Consider the following 15,561-nt stretch of genomic DNA (forward strand, 5'->3'; position numbering starts at 1 on the left):
GGGCGGGGCCGGGGCGGGCGGGGCCGCGCAGCTCCAGGGCTCGCAGCGACGCGGAGCCGGACGCCGGGGCCGGCGGCTGCCGCGAGGAGGCGGGTGAGGCCGGGGCAGGGCGCGGCGGGGGAGCGGTCGCGGGGCTGGGGGGGACACACCGGACGGGGCTTGGCCGAGCTTCGGGGTGACAAGTGTCGGGGGGGCCCGGCGGGGGGGGCAGCGCGGGGAGGGAGGATGCCGGTGGGAGCGGCGGAGACCTGGGGGTGATGGAGGTGCCGGGTTTGGGGGTGACCGAGGTGACAGATCGGGGAGGGGGCCAGGAGCTGCCCTCCAGCATCTCTGAATTCCCTTGGGGTGCTCATGTGCGTGGGGTGGGGGATGGGCTGGGGGCCATGGAGGGGGGGGGGGCATGTTGGGGGATATTCCCCTCAGAGGTGGGCGCTGGCCCCAGTCCCTCTCGGGACAGCAGAGGGTCCTCAGGGTGCGGCCCCCCCAGGTCCCCTCGCCCCCAGCCCTGGTCCCGGCGGGCCGCCAGCCACCCCAGAGCAGCCCCGGGGGTCCCAGGCCGCGGGGCCAGCCCGGCTCGGGGGGACACGAGCCTGCCGCTGGCACCCGGCCGGGCCGTGGCTGCGGTGCCTGGGGGGTGCCGGGGTGCAGCGGCTGCGGGGTGACCCCTCCGGGCTGGCCCTGCTGAGCTGGATGGGGCTGGACCCCCCTCCCCCGCCCCGCGGTGCCGGGGCTTCGGGGACCAGGGCGTCACCGGCCCGGAGCAGGCTCCCGAGCATCCCTGGGGATGGCCCCATCCCGTTTCCAAGGTTACTGTCTTCTGGGGAAGGGGGGGTTCCGGCTGGGAAAGGAACCTGGTCCCCGCCTGGTCCCACCGCCCTGGGGCTGATCACCCCCAGCCACGGAGTGGAGGGACCAGGTGGGGACCAGGCTGAGCGAGGCCGAGCTCCCGGTGGGGCCGGAGGGAGGCTGGGTCGTGCCGGGGGTGCGAGGTTGGGAGCCAGGGAGCCTTCGGCGCCCGGGGCTGAAACACCCCACAGCAGAGCCGGCCTGGCTGGGGCAGGAGGTCGTTAACACTGAACCCTACTGATGGCGAGCGACTGACCCGTGTTGGTGCCCAGGCGAGTGGTCCAGGGGGAAGGAGGGGCAGTGCCACAGGCAATGGAGACCTGTGGGCAAGGTCCAGTGTGGGTGTCCCTTGGGACACGCGCTGGGGCTGGTGGCAGGGCACCACTCGTGCATGCCCACCTGGCACAGCCGTGCTGGCAGGGGTTAACGCCGGACTGTTCCACTCAGATGGTTCAGGCAAAGAAGGGAGGAGGAAGAGGAGGAGGAGGAGGAGGAGGAGGAGGAAGATGTCACCCATCGATCTGTCATTTCTTTTTTCCAGCCAGGATGGGGGATGCCACTAGCACCAAGCTGGGCCAGCAGTGAGGCAGGGGGGGTACGGGGGAAGAGGATGGAGGGGGGGGGGCGAATGTGAAGGCAGCCCCCCCCTCCCAAAATATTCCACGCCCCATCAGGCCATCACCATGGCGACAAATTTTAACGACATCATCAAGCAAGGCTATGTGAGGATGAAGAGCAAGAAGCTGGGGGTGAGTGGGGGTCTCAAGGAATGGGGGGGGCGGGGAGTGGCACCCGTGGATTTGGGGTGCCAGCTGCTGCGAGGGGTGACGTGGATGGGGGGCCCAGCCATGTCAGCTCTTGCGGCAGCCTGCACCGTGGTTTGGGGTTGAATAAGCATCATTTGGGGGCAGGGGTGGCAGCATGGGGGCAGGGGTGGGCCACTTGTTGGTACCCAAATCATCCGGCAGCCCCCGGGGCCTGATCCTGCACTGACTGGCTCCTGAACCGGGTGGCATCCCCTCACCAGACACGGGTCACCATGGGGGTTTGGGGGCTGTCCCTGACCCCCCTCCCCCCATGCCTCAGTTTCCCTCCACACCCAGTTTTGGCACCGGGGATGTCCCATGCCAGTGGGGGGGCTGCCTATTGGAGGGATGCTGGAGTGCAGCACCCATAGGTGGAGGGTCAGGGGGTTTGGTCGCCCGCCTTCATCACTCAGAGCTGGCAGCAACAAGCATGCTGGGTAATTTCACGCTAATTAGGGAGAACAAAGAGGGAGCAGGCTTGAGGTGGGGGACATGCCTGGAGGCAATGGTTCCGCCAACTCTGGAGGCAGGGGCTGTGGGAGAGGGGATGGGGAGATGCCAGGATGGGGGGTCCCCTTGGGAGCCTTACCCATGCTCATTAATTAAGCTCTGTAATTAGTGTTGACAGGGTGGGGGTGGATGATGGAAGCCCTGGGATATCCCCACCTTTCCCTCCTGCTCCCGGGCCAGCAGAGTCGGCAGGACTGGGCAGGGGTCCTGGGGAAGGGGATGGAGTGGGGACAGGGACCCCCACCTGCACCGCAGCAGCCACCAGCGCTCTCTGTCCGGCAGATCTACCGCCGGTGCTGGCTGGTCTTCCGGAAATCCTCCAGCAAAGGGCCCCAGCGCCTGGAGAAGTATCCAGATGAGAAGTCGGCATGCCTGCGTGGGTGCCCCAAGGTGAGGGGGCGTGCTGGGGGGTGCTGGGGCGCTGCACAGGGGCACAGCGATTCCTTTCTTGCCTGAAATTGGTGGGCTGGAGCTGGGTGGCTGTTGCCCCCTGTGCTCTGGTGGGATGCGGCTGGGTCCGGGCGCAGCAGGGGCCGGGGTCTGGGTGCAGCAGTTGGGGTCTGGGTGCAGCAGGGGCCGGGGTCTGGGTGCAGCAGTTGAGGTCCAGGTGCAGTGGGGTCCGGGGTCTGGGTGCAGCAGTTGGGGTCTGGGTGCAGCAGTTGGGGTCTGGGTGCAGCAGTTGGGGTCTGGGTGCAGCAGTTGGGGTCTGGGTGCAGTGGAGGCCGGGGTCTGGGTGCAGCTTTTGGGGTCTGGGTGCAGTGGAGGCTGGGGTCTGGGTGCAGCTTTCGGGGTCTGGGTGCAGCTTTTGGGGTCTGGGTGCAGCAGGGGCCGGGGTCTGGGTGCAGCTTTTGGGGTCTGGGTGCAGCTTTTGGGGTCTGGGTGCAGCAGGGGCCGGGGTCTGGGTGCAGCAGTTGGGGTATGGGTGCAGCTTTCGGGGTCTGGGTGCAGCAGTTGGGGTCTGGGTGCAGCTTTTGGGGTCTGGGTGCAATGGGGGGAGGGGTCTGGGTGCAGCTTTTGGGGTCTGGGTGCAGCAGGGTCTGGGGTCTGGGTGCAGTGGGGGCCGGGGTCTGGGTGCAGTGGGGGCCGGGGTCTGGGTGCAGTGGGGGCCGGGGTCTGGGTGCAGCAGTTGGAGTCTGGGTGCAGCTTTCGGGGTCTGGGTGCAGCTTTCGGGGTCTGGGTGCAGCTTTCGGGGTCTGGGTGCAGCAGGGGCCGGGGTCTGGGTGCAGCAGTTGGGGTCTGGGTGCAATGGGGGGCGGGGTCTGGGTGCAGCAGGGTCTGGGGGCTGGGTGCAGCAGCCGAGGTCTGGGTGCAGCAGGGTCTGGGGGCCGGGTGCAGCAGCCGGGGTCTGGGTGCAGCAGGGTCTGGGGGCCGGGTGCAGCAGCCGGGGTCTGGGTGCAGTCCTCGGTGACATCCTCTGCAGGTGACCGAGATCAGCAATGTCAAATGCATCACGCGGCTGCCCAAGGAGACCAAGAGGCAGGCTGTGGCCATCGTCTTCACCGATGACTCGGCCCGGACCTTCACCTGCGATTCGGGTACGGGGCAGAGCCCAGGGCAGCGGGCGGGGGGTGCCGGGTGGGACACCCGGTGTGGCCAGGGTTGCCCAGGGGCTGCCGTGGTGCCTTGCAGAGCTGGAGGCGGAGGAGTGGTACAAGACGCTGTCGGTGGAGTGCCTGGGGGCCCGCCCGAACGACATCAGCCTGGGGGAGCCCGACCTGCTGGCGCCCGGCGTGCAGTGCGAGCAGACGGGTGAGCACGTGGCGGCGGGCACTTCCCGGGGCTTGGCCTTGCTATGCCCCCCCCCCCCCCCCCCCCGATTATTATCATTTTTTTAAATTATTTTTTTTCCTTCCCCTTCTCCAGACCGGTTCAACGTGTTCCTCCTCCCCTGCCCCAACCTGGACGTTTACGGCGAGTGCAAGCTGCAGATCACCCACGAAAACATCTACCTCTGGGACACGCACAACCCCCGGGTGAAGCTGGTCTCCTGGCCCCTTTGCTCCCTGCGTCGCTACGGGCGCGATGCCACCCGCTTCACCTTTGAGGCCGGACGGTGAGATGTCACCCTTGCTGGGACTGGGGACCACCACCGCTGGGGGCCTCCACCCTGCTGGGTGCACCAGGAGGTGGCACTGCTGCCGTCACCCCAGGGCAGGCCTGACGCCGGGGTGATGGCCATGCCCACATAGGGTGCCCTGTGGCTGGGGAGGTTTGGAGCTGGTTCTGGTCCCAGCTCAGCACCGTGGAGGGGCCGTAGGGACAGCAATAAAAGCGTGGGAAGCTGTGCCAGCTGCCACGTGGGGGGTGTATTTTTTATTATCCCTTGGCTTGGGGACCCCAGTGATGCCCCATGCCCTGTCCCCTCAGGATGTGTGATGCAGGGGAAGGTCTCTACACCTTCCAGACGCAGGAGGGTGAGCAGATCTACCAGCGCGTGCACAATGCCACGTTGGCCATTGCCGAGCAGCACAAGAGGGTCCTGCTGGAAATGGAGAAGAATGTCAGGGTGAGCTCCAGCCCACCCTGGGGACACAGCTCGGGGGGGAGCTGGGGGCACCCCGTGTCACCCTCACCCCTCTCTCATCCACTGCAGCTGCTGAACAAGGGCACCGAGCACTTCTCCTACCCCTGCACCCCCACCACCATGCTGCCCCGCAGCGCCTACTGGCACCACATCACCGGCTCCCAGAACATGGCCGAGTCGTCCAGTTACGCTGGTGAGTGTCCCTGGCCCCCACCGAGGAGCTGCTGCTCCTCCAGCCCATCCCCCCCAGGTGAGCCCACCCTCCGCTTCATCCCCAGGGGAGGCATACGCGGGCGCCCAGGCTGGCTCGGACACCGACCTCCTCAACAGGTTCATCTTGCTGAAGCCAAAGTCCTCCAAATGCGACAAGCCTGAGAGCAGGGAGCCCACATCATCCCCGTGAGCTGGCAATGGGGGACACCGCGGCGGGGGTCCCCTTTTTCTTCCCCAAGGGGTGGTAAGGACGCAGGCAGCCACCCCTCCAAGTCCACAGGGCGACCAAGCTGGGGCACCCGCTGTGCCAGGACCTGGGAGGAGCAGGCGCTGGCTCGTGCCCTGGCCTGGCGCTGGTGGAGGTGACGACTGGCTCAGCCTCGACTGACTTGAAATATGTATTGAATAGCTGTATTGTAAGAGATTTTTTCTTCTCACATGAATGCAAACTTCACGGCTGCTGAAGAGCCCTCAGGCAGAGATGCTCAGAGGTTTTTGACTCTTTGGGAGCCAGCTGGGAGTTGAAGGGGGTGGGGGGCAAGAAAGTCAGTGTGTTTTCTGCAAGGTGGGAAGGCTGGAGCACCACCCAGCCGCAGGGATGGAGCAGCGCTGGGGGACGCGACCATGCCAGGCTGATGGTGCAGGGTCCCAGCATCCTCCCCTGCCCCGTGAAGAGTGGGGACGCCCTGCCACCCCTGAGCTGATTTTTGCACTTCTCAAAGCTATTTAAACACTCGCTGTAGAATTGAGATGTCTCAGGAGAAACTGGTTTTCCTTCCAGGGGGGTCAGCTGGGGTGAGCAGCTGGGCAGAGCCGAGCTCCCCAGCTTTTTGGGGCTGCCCCTACCCCAGCACCCCTCACTCCTCTACCCACAGCTGCTCCCCCCGGCCACACCCCTGGTTTATCTGCTGATGGGCAACCTAGGGACCAGTTTTGGCCAGTAGCATCTGTCCCTGGAGGGACAGCTTTGTGGATATAAGAAGTCCCTGGGCAGAGCAGCCCACGCTGCTGGGGGAAGAGCCGCGTTTCTCTGCATTCCCATTGTCCTCGCTCCCTCCTCACCTGCCGGTGCAGCCGGTTGAAAGCCCTCACCCAGGGAGGAGCTGGGCTTCATGTGCTGAACTCAAAAGCAATTGATTTTTTTCTAGTTCTCCTATTCATTGACCTCCTTTAGAAGGGCTATCTTTTTATTGCTGTGCAAACATTGGTGTTTCTTTGGAGTCTGGGTTGGGTGGTCAGTGGGGTTTTTTTCTGCCCTTAGAGCTCCAGGTCCGTGCTTTGGGGACAGGGAGTGTTGTGATGTGGGAACCTGTGTTCTGTAAATACTGTGTCTTGGGTTGGTGTAGCTTGTGGCTGAGGGGACGAGGGGACAGCATGCTGCTCCCTGCAGCACAGCAGGGCATGGAGGGGCTCATCAGCACCCCAGCACTGCCCAGTAGCACGTCCTCCCCCGGGTGAGAGGTGTAATTCGCTCTCTTTTCCTGACTACACAACTCATCTGGAAAAGATTTAACATTTATTACCAAAAATGTTTGGGTTTTCTTTTTTTTAAGGAGTTGCTCAATGAATAAACAACCTTATCCACCCTTCCTGTTTGTCTGTTCCATCCAAATGCGCTTGGGAAGTGCAAGAGGGAGTAGTGCCTGCCAGAGAGAAAAATGCTGATGGGGGAAAGATTTCCTGATGCTCCTGGCAGGGTGCTTGGCTCAAAGCTTTGTTTTGCCTCCAGCCGTGGCCAGGACATTGTTAAGTAAAGCCCTGACACCACTCGGGAGGGGAGAAGGGTAAAGCAAGTTGCCACCCTCCATCAAACAACCCTGAGCGAAACAGGATGCCAGCACCCTGCTGTCACCCCTAGCCTCCAGCCGCCTGCGGCTTCAGGGATGGGCCAGGGCACTGGTGGCTCCAAGTCCTCAGGCAAAGGACTTTCAAGCCACTCCATCTCCCAGCTCTCCCAGAACTGTGCCAGTTCAGTTACTCACGCCATGACTGCCTGGCAGAGCACTGGCTTCAAGGTAAGACAGCCATGCCAGTTGGGGTGGCGCTCCCTCTGGGGACAGGGGAGGCCCGGGGAGTCATGGCACAGCCGGCTGTGCCACAGCAAGGACACCAGAGCAGCAGCTCTTCCCTGGAGGAGAAGGCAGCACTCTCAGGCTGCTCCCTCCAGCTCAGCGTGAGCACCCATCCCCACTCATTGAGCCATCCCTGTGCCCCACACCCACCCTGGGACGAGCACAGCGGCACACACAGCTGCTCCCTCCCGGCCACCACGGTAAGGAAGAGGCAGGTCTCTGCAGGGAAGTGTCATAGAAGAACTGGTCCCAAGTCCTGCTGGGCACCGACAGAGGGGAGGGCAAGGGCTGAGCTAGGCAACTGCTGGAAGCCTTCAGCCACTGCCACGATGGTCACTCTTCGGGACCTGTACCAAGCTCCAGCACACGACCCACCTTGGGGCTGTGGGCACACTGGAAGCTATCAGCCAGGTGTTCCTCACCTGACAAACGCCCAGCCATACCATTCCAGCACCTAACATAAATATTGTATAGCACACAGGCAGAGTCTGCTCCAAAGGAGTTCTTAAATACAGCTAAGCCTGCCTGGCCCACCTGGGCTCCCCTGCAGCACTGCCTTCTGCAGCATCTCACTTACCAGCCTGGCCTCAAACATCTGCGTTAAACATAGCACTGGATCAGTAAATGATGGGCTACCAGCTGGAGGGGGTTCTGGTCTCCTTAGGAGATAATGTCAAGAGCAGCAATCAGCGGCAGAGAGCAATGCCCCCTTCAAAGCAGATCTCATTAACTTAATGTCTATTGGAGAGAAGTAAATGATGTGACGCCTCCTCCTGCAGTCCTGGACAAGCTTGCAGGGATGACAGAACACAGGGGTGTGTGTGTAAGGCTTTATTCAGCACAGTAAGGAACAGACATGCAAATAAAGTAGGGTTGTGTAACGGAGGCGCACACTTCCCAATCCCAGACACCACGTGGCCATAATCCAAAACTCTGGCCTAAACCTTGGGACCACTTGGAGACAAAGCCTGTCCTAGCAAAGACAATCACCGATTCCCTTCCTGCTACACCCCACACATCACAATGGCTTGCCCTGGGAAGGAGGGCCAGGGATGAAGGCAGAGGGAGATGGGGAGATAAGAGCCTCAGCTCAAAGCACTGCCGGGCAGAGGCAAGGACCTTCCGCATCACTCACAGCTGAGCACTCTCTTGCAAGAGGCCACCTCAGTTTATAGTGAGGACATCACTCTGAATTTCATGGCTCAGCTGGGTCTGCAGGTCGCTCAGTTTCTTCTTCAGGCCAGATAGTGCAGAGAGAACGATGGTCTCTGGGCGCAGAGAACCGCAGGACTCCACATTGTAATAAAACCTGAGGTTACAAGTCAAGGGATTAAGTCACCAACTGCTCAGCAAGGAGGTGCAAAACCAGAGAGCACTTGCAGAGCAGTTCCAGCCTGTTGTGACCCACCACAGGGGGATCTGCTGGGAATCCCAACCATCAGCATCATTTACCTCCCCAACCACGCAACAGCCAGTGCTGCCCCTCTATAACTGTCACACCAACACTTGTGAAATCACAGGCTGCAAGAGTACTTCTGAGATTTTTTCCTGTTCAGCACCATGACCTGCGAGTCACCACAGAATCTCTCACCAGGGACTAAGGCTGGCTTCAGGCACTTCTGCAGCACAAAGAACCCAGGAGAGAGGGGGTACCACCAGCAACCAGAGCGTGAGCCACCCACATGGGTGAATAGATATCCTAAGCCACTCTACCCTGCAGGCCTCACACTTCACCGAGTCCTGCACTGCTCTACTTGATAACATGAACTCAGGATATCTCCCAGAGGGGAAAACCTGCCAGGCCTGGGCATATCACCAGTTAACTCCAACTTGTGCGCTGCTTTTCAGGGAACACCAGCTCCCTGGGCTGGCAAACTCCAGCAGATAGTAGATACTCGCGTATTCACGAAAGTTGATGAGATGCACCCAGCTGGTTCTCTCATTTTCTAGCTGCAGCAGCACATTCAGCTTCCTACCTCTCTGGCTTCCCGTTGGGGTCATAGGGAGCCTGAGCATCCTCCTCATCAATCTCAGAGTACTCGCTCTTGGGCCTGGAATGAAAGAGCAGGAGCAGTTAGCACACAGCCCACACTCTAGCCTGGTCCCATGGAGCCCAGGTGCTGAGCGGCACTGTTTGGCCCCACAGAGTGAGCACTGGGGCTCACATCCAGCAGCAAAGGAGCAGTCATCAAACATCAAGTCACAGAAAAAAAGCTCAGTCCTACACTAACCTTTCTAGCTCCTCCTTAATGCCACACAGCACCCCGCAGTGCTGGAGGAAGAGGATCAGCCCTGCTCTGACCAAATTCAGCGAGCCCTGTGCAGGGTACCGTGGCCCTGTCCACCTACACTGCCACAATCAGCAGGTGGTCACAGCAAAGGGATGCTGATGCCTGAAGGGACTGTGTTTATGGAGTCTGGATGCTGTTTATGGAGTAATGGACCTTGTGTTATCTCTTCTTTCTACTCTTCACTGGGCCAGGAAAACATCGGAGCACTCCAGCACTCAGTCTGTGCAGTACAGCTGAGATAGGAAGGCCCAATCATCTTGTGCCCAGCAGGAAAAAAAATCTCCTGTACTTCAGACACCAGCTGCATCAGTGAGGCCCACCTTGATGTCCTGCATCTCCACTCCTCTACACACATTGCTACCAAAATCACTGCAATACCTGTGCATCTGCTAGGCCAACACATCTTTCTACCCGCTGCATCCCTTGGCTTATAGGGCATCCCATCAGAGAGACTGTTTGGAAGCACTTAATTCATATAAGAAAACCCAAAGTCCTGAGCTGTCTGAGAAGCCAGCACTGAAAACCCTGTGCCCACCAAGGTCTCCTGCTGGCCTTCCTCTGCCCCAGAGACGTCAAGAAATGCTGATCCTGGCACCCTGTCATCAGTTGCCCTAAACAAAACTGCACTTCTCAAACAAATCCTCTGTCTGTAACAATCCACCAAGAGAGATAAACCGTTAATGGAGTTGTGTCTTCATGTTACTTGCAGAACCACCCATGACTAAAAACAGGGCAGAGGTTTCCACCACCATGACAGCTGTTTTGAGAGTCCAGCTGCGTGCCAGTGCTCTGCCAACAGCCTCAAAAAGAAACTAGCATGAAAAACCAAACCAAAAATTATAGCTAGCCTTGGATAGCAGAGGACTTTGTCCTTGTATTGTCTTCATGGGGAAATCAGATGAACTTGGAAAGACAGACTTATCATCAGGGAACAGGCAGCTCCGACGTCAATCTTCCTTTGGGATTTTTCCAACTTTCACATATATTATGCCAAGAACTTCTCAAAAACTGTTTCCAGGTACCCAGCCTGTTGTGTAACACACCAAGTTCCTGAAAACGCAGCGGACTGCCACCAAACAAAAGATTCCCCATTAGCAGCTGCCTTGGGCCACCCAGCCAGGGAAGCACTCATTGCAGAGGTACAGGTGCTCAGCCATGCAGCTGGGGCTGTCTTCCGTGACACCACCATCTCCTAAAGCACACACTCTCCAGCAGTCACACTGTGACATTCTCTGTCCAAAAAGGCAGCAAGCCCAATGATACCTTGGCCAGCCTGGCACCTGCCTGTCCAACTTGAAGCAGTATGCCAAGTCTGTCACTTCATCGGTGTCAAAGACTTACTAGCTAGCGTTACAGAAATTGAACCAGAGAATTTTTACAACACCAAATTGAAGCCTAAAATGATTTCAAATCCCAGTTTGAAATTTCACATCACAGAGATATTCCTGCTTCTCAAGCATCCAATCTATCACTCAGACAATCAACTAAACTTTGGGGCAATTTATCTGCCACAAATAATTTGGAAACTTCAAAACTATCCAGTTCTACCCCCAAAACCGCTGGTGACAAGGGACAGGCCGGCACATCAACTCTTGTGATGTGCTCCTGACCACAAAACTGCTGAGCAGCACCCACCTTGGCTCTGCACCACCTCACCGCAACCAGGCTCTCATGGACCTTCCCCCTGACAGCCCAGTCTGTAGCTGGCCATTCCCGAAGTCCAGCTTCAGTCCACACATACAGATCAGCAACACTAAGGAAAATGCCCATTTCCAGATTTCTGGCACTACCAGCCAGCCTGGTTCCTACTGCAGATCCCAGAGCACCGCCCTGACAAAGTGCTGAAGGAGCTGAACGCCTGGCACGTCCCGTTCTCACCCAGACTGACTGAACCGGACCTACAAACGCACCCTACAGAGCCCATCAAAGCCAAGCAGGGTACACTCCTTCCATCCATAAAATAGGGCTGGGATGGCTGCAGGCAGATCCCAGCCCATTTCACGCATGTTACGGATTCACTTGCAACTCCACACTCAGTGACAAAAGGCTTCTCAAGTCTCCTAGTGTGAATCCAGCCACACAGGATCTCTGTGACAGCTCCTGAGCAGAGAGCCCCTGGCAGTCCAGCTGAGGTGTGAAATCTAGGCTACCTGCACCTCCACCAAGCTCACTTGGCGAGGGACAGCGTAAGGCCATGCTCTGCGACAGGCCGAGTGCCCAAGCTTGAAGCGGACAGTGTGGAGGTATGACAGCCCACCACTTGCCTGCTACTGCTGGCAGCCATTGCAGAGTCAAATTCAGCAGCGCAGGGCCTGGCAGCAACAGGAGGAAAACCCACTGAGCCCCTTCTGCCGCTCAGCCGCCTCTCCAGCTGCAGCTCTCCTCAGGTCTTCGCTCCCGCTTGCTCAGCCCTGGCTTCCTGCGGTCCCTGCACCAAATCCTGCTCCTGTACTGAGGTCTTTCCGACCTTGAGCACAGCAGCATATCCCTTGCCCCCTCTAGTCCCTGCTCTCAGCCTGCCTTGGCTAAAGTACCGGGTTTTTCACTCTGCTGCTGGCTCAGCATGCTTGATGGGATGTCTACTAGGTGGTCACTGGTATGCTGAGCCAGAAGCAGCTCAGGTATCCACTTGTGGAAAAGTGCTGCTAGATGAAGTCCTCACCCTGGCCAAAGCAGGGCAACAGCCTTCCAAAAGCAAAATCATGTCACTTTCAGCTCAGATGCAGCGTGCTACCAGTGCAGACGAAAGGGCCAGAGAGGAAAACCCTGTTGCCAGAGCTCATGCTCCAGGAGCAAGATGTACAGGGGAAATCGGAGCCACACACCAGGCTTCCCCAAACAGGGCTGCAAAATCAGTTTTGCAACCTAACTTTCCACTCTTTGCTCTTGTAGCAACATCTTCCACTTCACATGGATCTATCCCTTCCTCAGACTTCATCCTGACCTACATACCATTTGTTCCTGTTTTTTCTTCCTTGCACAAGTGGTGGGAAAGAACATAAAAGTGAGGTGAAACAGCAGTGGACACTACGTGAGGGGCAGACAAGAGGTGGCCACAAACCAGGCCACCCTGTATGTAGCTGCAACCAAGTAACTGGCCTTGGCACCCTAACACAGGAGCGGAGTCTGTAAGGGGAAGCAACAGGCACGCTCAGGATCACTTACTGACCCAAATTATCCCCAGGGCTGAGCGCCTGCTGGAAAATCTTTTCCATCTCTCCAAATATTAGAACATACCACTCCTCTGGTTTGGGGTACACTGTGTGCCTCAGCGCGTTGTCTGGGTCATACTCGAAGGCTACACCTGCTGTGGGGTTCCACTTGGCGTGCTCCTTGCCAAAGCCCTTCTTGGCATAGGCTCGCAGTCTCAGCTCCTGGCCCTTCCGCAGCTTCACAATGAGGATGTCTGCAGAAAAGCACACGCCCATTTGCAGAGGAGAAATTAGTGTGCAGGATCACACCAGGGCAAAGGCAGGAATTTTCAGTGCCCAGGAAGATGTCACCAGAAGCCAGGGCTCACTTGGCTTCTCAGAAGGACTCATCTGTGTCCTCAGAGTAGCTAGGAGACATTCTGCCAGGTAAAAAGGAGTCGTGCAGGTTCCCAAGCAACATCAGATATCATAGTGTTTTGCATCTTTGCTGTCTCTAAGCTCTCACAAGGAGGGACAGAAGCACCCTCTGACCCAGGGTTGAGTTCTGGGGATGATCTTTTAAGTGATATCAAGGCAAAATGCTAACCCTGCTGATGCAACGACACTGGTGTCTCTCAATTGCCAGTTTTACAGCTGCCTGTGTAACTACAATTACATACCTAGTAAAGGAAAAATGAGTTCAAAGAACCTGAAAGACAAATTAATTTCCTTCTCCAGCTCTTATTCCCAGTGAAATGCTGCTTACCGTCCTGCTCCACATAGTCATTGGGGTCATTGTCTCTGCTCCGAGACGTTACCTGCAGAAGAACAAAAGCAAGCAAATTAATGCAAAATCAGCTTTTCTCCCCACGTGGAACAGCAGCTGCCCACAAAAGTTAAGAGACTGAAGAGGGCCAACTTGAGCAACTTACAGCAACAAATCCAGCCCTACTTAACGGAAGTAAAGCACAATTCAGGCAGCTGCAGGCAGGTATGCAATAACCCACTGCATCAGCCGGCTCACCTCCCGAGCTGCTCTCCCCCACAGGCTGGTGGGGAGTGCTGCAGCCCAGCCCAGCATAGCTGCTTGGTTCTGCAACGCAGCCCAAAGTCACTCCCACAGCTGCTGGCAGGTGACACACTGCACTCACAGCACCTCAGCTGGAGCAGCTTTAGCCAGGCAGAAACTGCCACTGGACATCAGAAGCAGCCCTCAGGTTGTGGTGACATCTGGATGCAGTAATAGTGTTTTAAAACATTCTCTGTTAAGTCTCTTTGCATCTGTTCTGCCTTGGCTCCACCAACCCTCCTCAAGGCGACTGAGCAAGAGCTGTTTGGCAGCCCTGGCCCGGCCTGGGGTCCTCACAGCTGCTGCACTGAGGGCCAAGAAGCAGAAAACCAGAGGCCTTGGGGCTGTTGCCAAACCTTTAAAGAGGTTGACCACGCCAGAGCCCTGGCAGCAAGCAGGCAGGAGAACACAGCAACATGGCAGCAGCACACAAGTGCACAGGCTCCGAGTGTTTGAGGTGAGGTGGAGGGGCAACACTAAAGCCTCCCAAAAATTTGAAATGAAGGGTGCAGGATGAGGCTTTAAAAAGGCCACACAGCTTTGACACACCATCAGACAGCAAGTGAAGGATGACAACGCAAAGAGGAGGACACTGGCACACACGACTGTTTCTGCAAACATTCCTGCTTTGCTCTCCCGCTACGGTTTAAGTGGGGCTTTAGGCAATGTGAAACATGCTCAGAGGCCTTATTTTGTCCCAGTCCCACGTGTTTGCTACCCTGGCCTCAATGGGAATGTAGAGAGGGCTCACTGACAAGCAGAGGGATTGCACTGACCGGTATGACCCGGGGGTTATTGGAGATCAGATCGCGGGATGTGACGTGACGAGTCTGGTCTTCGTTGCACCGGACATCAAGGGTGAATTCCACAGAGCACTCTGGACAGAACTCATCACATGTGCAGTCCTGGCACAGATACGGGTCGAGACCTTTACATGAAACCTCTCCCAGCAAGAAATCAGTAGTGCTTCCCACCAGATCAGATACCCACCACCACCAAAACAAGCACCCACATTTTGCTTTACTCACTCTGGAATATTGCATTTTATCCACAATGTCATCGCTGGTGAGTGGGATGAGACCTGTGGGAAGAAGGAAGTCAAGACAACGTCTGAGTGAGACCACAGGAGCACCGATCCTCCTGCCAAGGTGGGTACAGGAACAGCAGCCTCCTGACAAAGGTGCATTAGCATCTCTGGACTGATTTTGCCCATGACCTCTGCCTTGCTGCATATCTTTGTCCTCCACACACACGGCACTCACCCAGCCTGTGTGCAATGAATTCATCATGGAGCACAGAGGAGTTGGCGTCTATCTGGACCCAGTCAATGGCTGCAGAGAGGAAAAAGCCACAAGCTGAGAAGTATTTCAGAGGAGAAAAGCTGAGCAGTTTGCAAGAGCACAGAAAACATCACAGAGACTGCAGTGAAGCTGAGCCAACAGCCGGTAAGACAGAGTACTGGCTAAACGTGGGTAAGGGGAGCGGACAGCCGCCTGAGGGTGCGGGAGGAAATGGAGGGGAAGCGGTTGAGAGCAACGGGGCCAGCAGCCCAGGGGACCGTGCAGTACCTATGATGGGGACCTCCGCGATGAACACTCTTCGAATGGAGTTTGCCACCCTGAGGGAGAGAGACACCTGTGCCCAGGCCCGCGGCGCCCCATGGCCTGGGCTGCCCCTCGGGGGCCCGGCCGGGCCGCACCGGCGGCACCCCGCGGCCCAACAGGGCTGGCTGCAGGCCCCACCCGAGACGGGGCGGTCCCCGTGGGGCAGGCAAGGCCTCCGCGGTAAGGCAGAGCCCCCGTGGGGAGACAGGGCCCCCGTGGGGCACGCAGGACCCCCGCGGGAAGGCAGAGCCCCCGGGGACCGGCCCCGGGGCCTACCGCGGCCTGGCCTGCTCTGCCCCCCGCCCCGCCCCGGCCCGCGGCGGTGCTCACGCCAGGTCCGTGTTCTCGATGATGAACTTGACGTTCTCGTCCGTCAGCTCGGTGATGCGCACCGTGGGCTGGTTGGCGTACGGCATGGCCGCCCCGCCGCCCGCGCCGCCGCCCGCGCCCCGGCGGCCCCGCCCCCCGGTCCGGCCCCCCGCCCCGCCGGTCCGC

General features: G+C 58.5%; 2 protein-coding genes across 5 annotated transcripts; one reads left to right on the forward strand and one right to left on the reverse strand.

Moving 5' to 3' along the window:
• The first annotated feature begins 26 nt into the window (after positions 1-26).
• On the forward strand, positions 27-6,485 carry DOK4 (docking protein 4). Of its 3 annotated transcripts, XM_040615729.1 has the most exons (9): positions 27-93; positions 1,388-1,595; positions 2,445-2,552; positions 3,583-3,697; positions 3,792-3,911; positions 4,026-4,215; positions 4,530-4,668; positions 4,756-4,879; positions 4,965-6,485. In XM_040615729.1, the coding sequence occupies exons 2-9, from the start codon at positions 1,530-1,532 to the stop codon at positions 5,087-5,089; spliced, it is 987 nt and encodes a 328-aa protein (XP_040471663.1). In that variant the 5' UTR covers positions 27-93; positions 1,388-1,529; the 3' UTR covers positions 5,090-6,485. The 3 variants fall into 3 exon arrangements, with proteins under 3 accessions (XP_040471663.1, XP_040471664.1, XP_040471662.1); XM_040615730.1 differs by lacking the exon at positions 27-93 and having other exon boundaries at positions 856-1,595; positions 5,017-6,485; XM_040615728.1 differs by lacking the exon at positions 27-93 and having other exon boundaries at positions 861-1,595.
• Positions 6,486-7,787: 1,302 nt separating this feature from the next.
• Positions 7,788-15,559, reverse strand: POLR2C (RNA polymerase II subunit C). Of its 2 annotated transcripts, none has more exons than XM_040615733.1 (9): positions 15,397-15,559; positions 15,031-15,080; positions 14,725-14,793; positions 14,491-14,543; positions 14,239-14,367; positions 13,160-13,211; positions 12,500-12,668; positions 8,948-9,022; positions 7,788-8,280 (listed from the first exon to the last, which is right to left on the reverse strand). In XM_040615733.1, the coding sequence occupies exons 1-9, from the start codon at positions 15,480-15,482 to the stop codon at positions 8,136-8,138; spliced, it is 828 nt and encodes a 275-aa protein (XP_040471667.1). In that variant the 5' UTR covers positions 15,483-15,559; the 3' UTR covers positions 7,788-8,135. The 2 variants fall into 2 exon arrangements, with proteins under 2 accessions (XP_040471667.1, XP_040471666.1); XM_040615732.1 differs by having other exon boundaries at positions 13,103-13,211; positions 15,397-15,535.
• Between the last annotated feature and the right edge of the window lie 2 nt (positions 15,560-15,561).

This window comes from Falco naumanni, chromosome 15 (genome assembly GCF_017639655.2).
Source record: "Falco naumanni isolate bFalNau1 chromosome 15, bFalNau1.pat, whole genome shotgun sequence".
In the NCBI taxonomy this organism is placed as follows: domain Eukaryota; kingdom Metazoa; phylum Chordata; class Aves; order Falconiformes; family Falconidae; genus Falco; species Falco naumanni.

Excerpts from the sequence above, each read along its gene's own strand:
- DOK4 (XM_040615729.1), top strand. The coding sequence starts at position 1,530 with ATGGCGACAAATTTTAACGACATCATCAAGCAAGGCTATGTGAGGATG. Across the intron at positions 1,596-2,444 it reads TGAAGAGCAAGAAGCTGGGG|ATCTACCGCCGGTGCTGGCT; the intron begins GTGAGTGGGGGT and ends TCTGTCCGGCAG. Across the intron at positions 3,698-3,791 it reads GACCTTCACCTGCGATTCGG|AGCTGGAGGCGGAGGAGTGG; the intron begins GTACGGGGCAGA and ends GGTGCCTTGCAG.
- POLR2C (XM_040615732.1), bottom strand. The coding sequence starts at position 15,482 with ATGCCGTACGCCAACCAGCCCACGGTGCGCATCACCGAGCTGACGGAC. Across the intron at positions 14,368-14,490 it reads ATAAAATGCAATATTCCAGA|GACTGCACATGTGATGAGTT; the intron begins GTGAGTAAAGCA and ends TATCTGTGCCAG. Across the intron at positions 8,281-8,947 it reads CCCAACGGGAAGCCAGAGAG|GTTTTATTACAATGTGGAGT; the intron begins GTAGGAAGCTGA and ends TTGTAACCTCAG.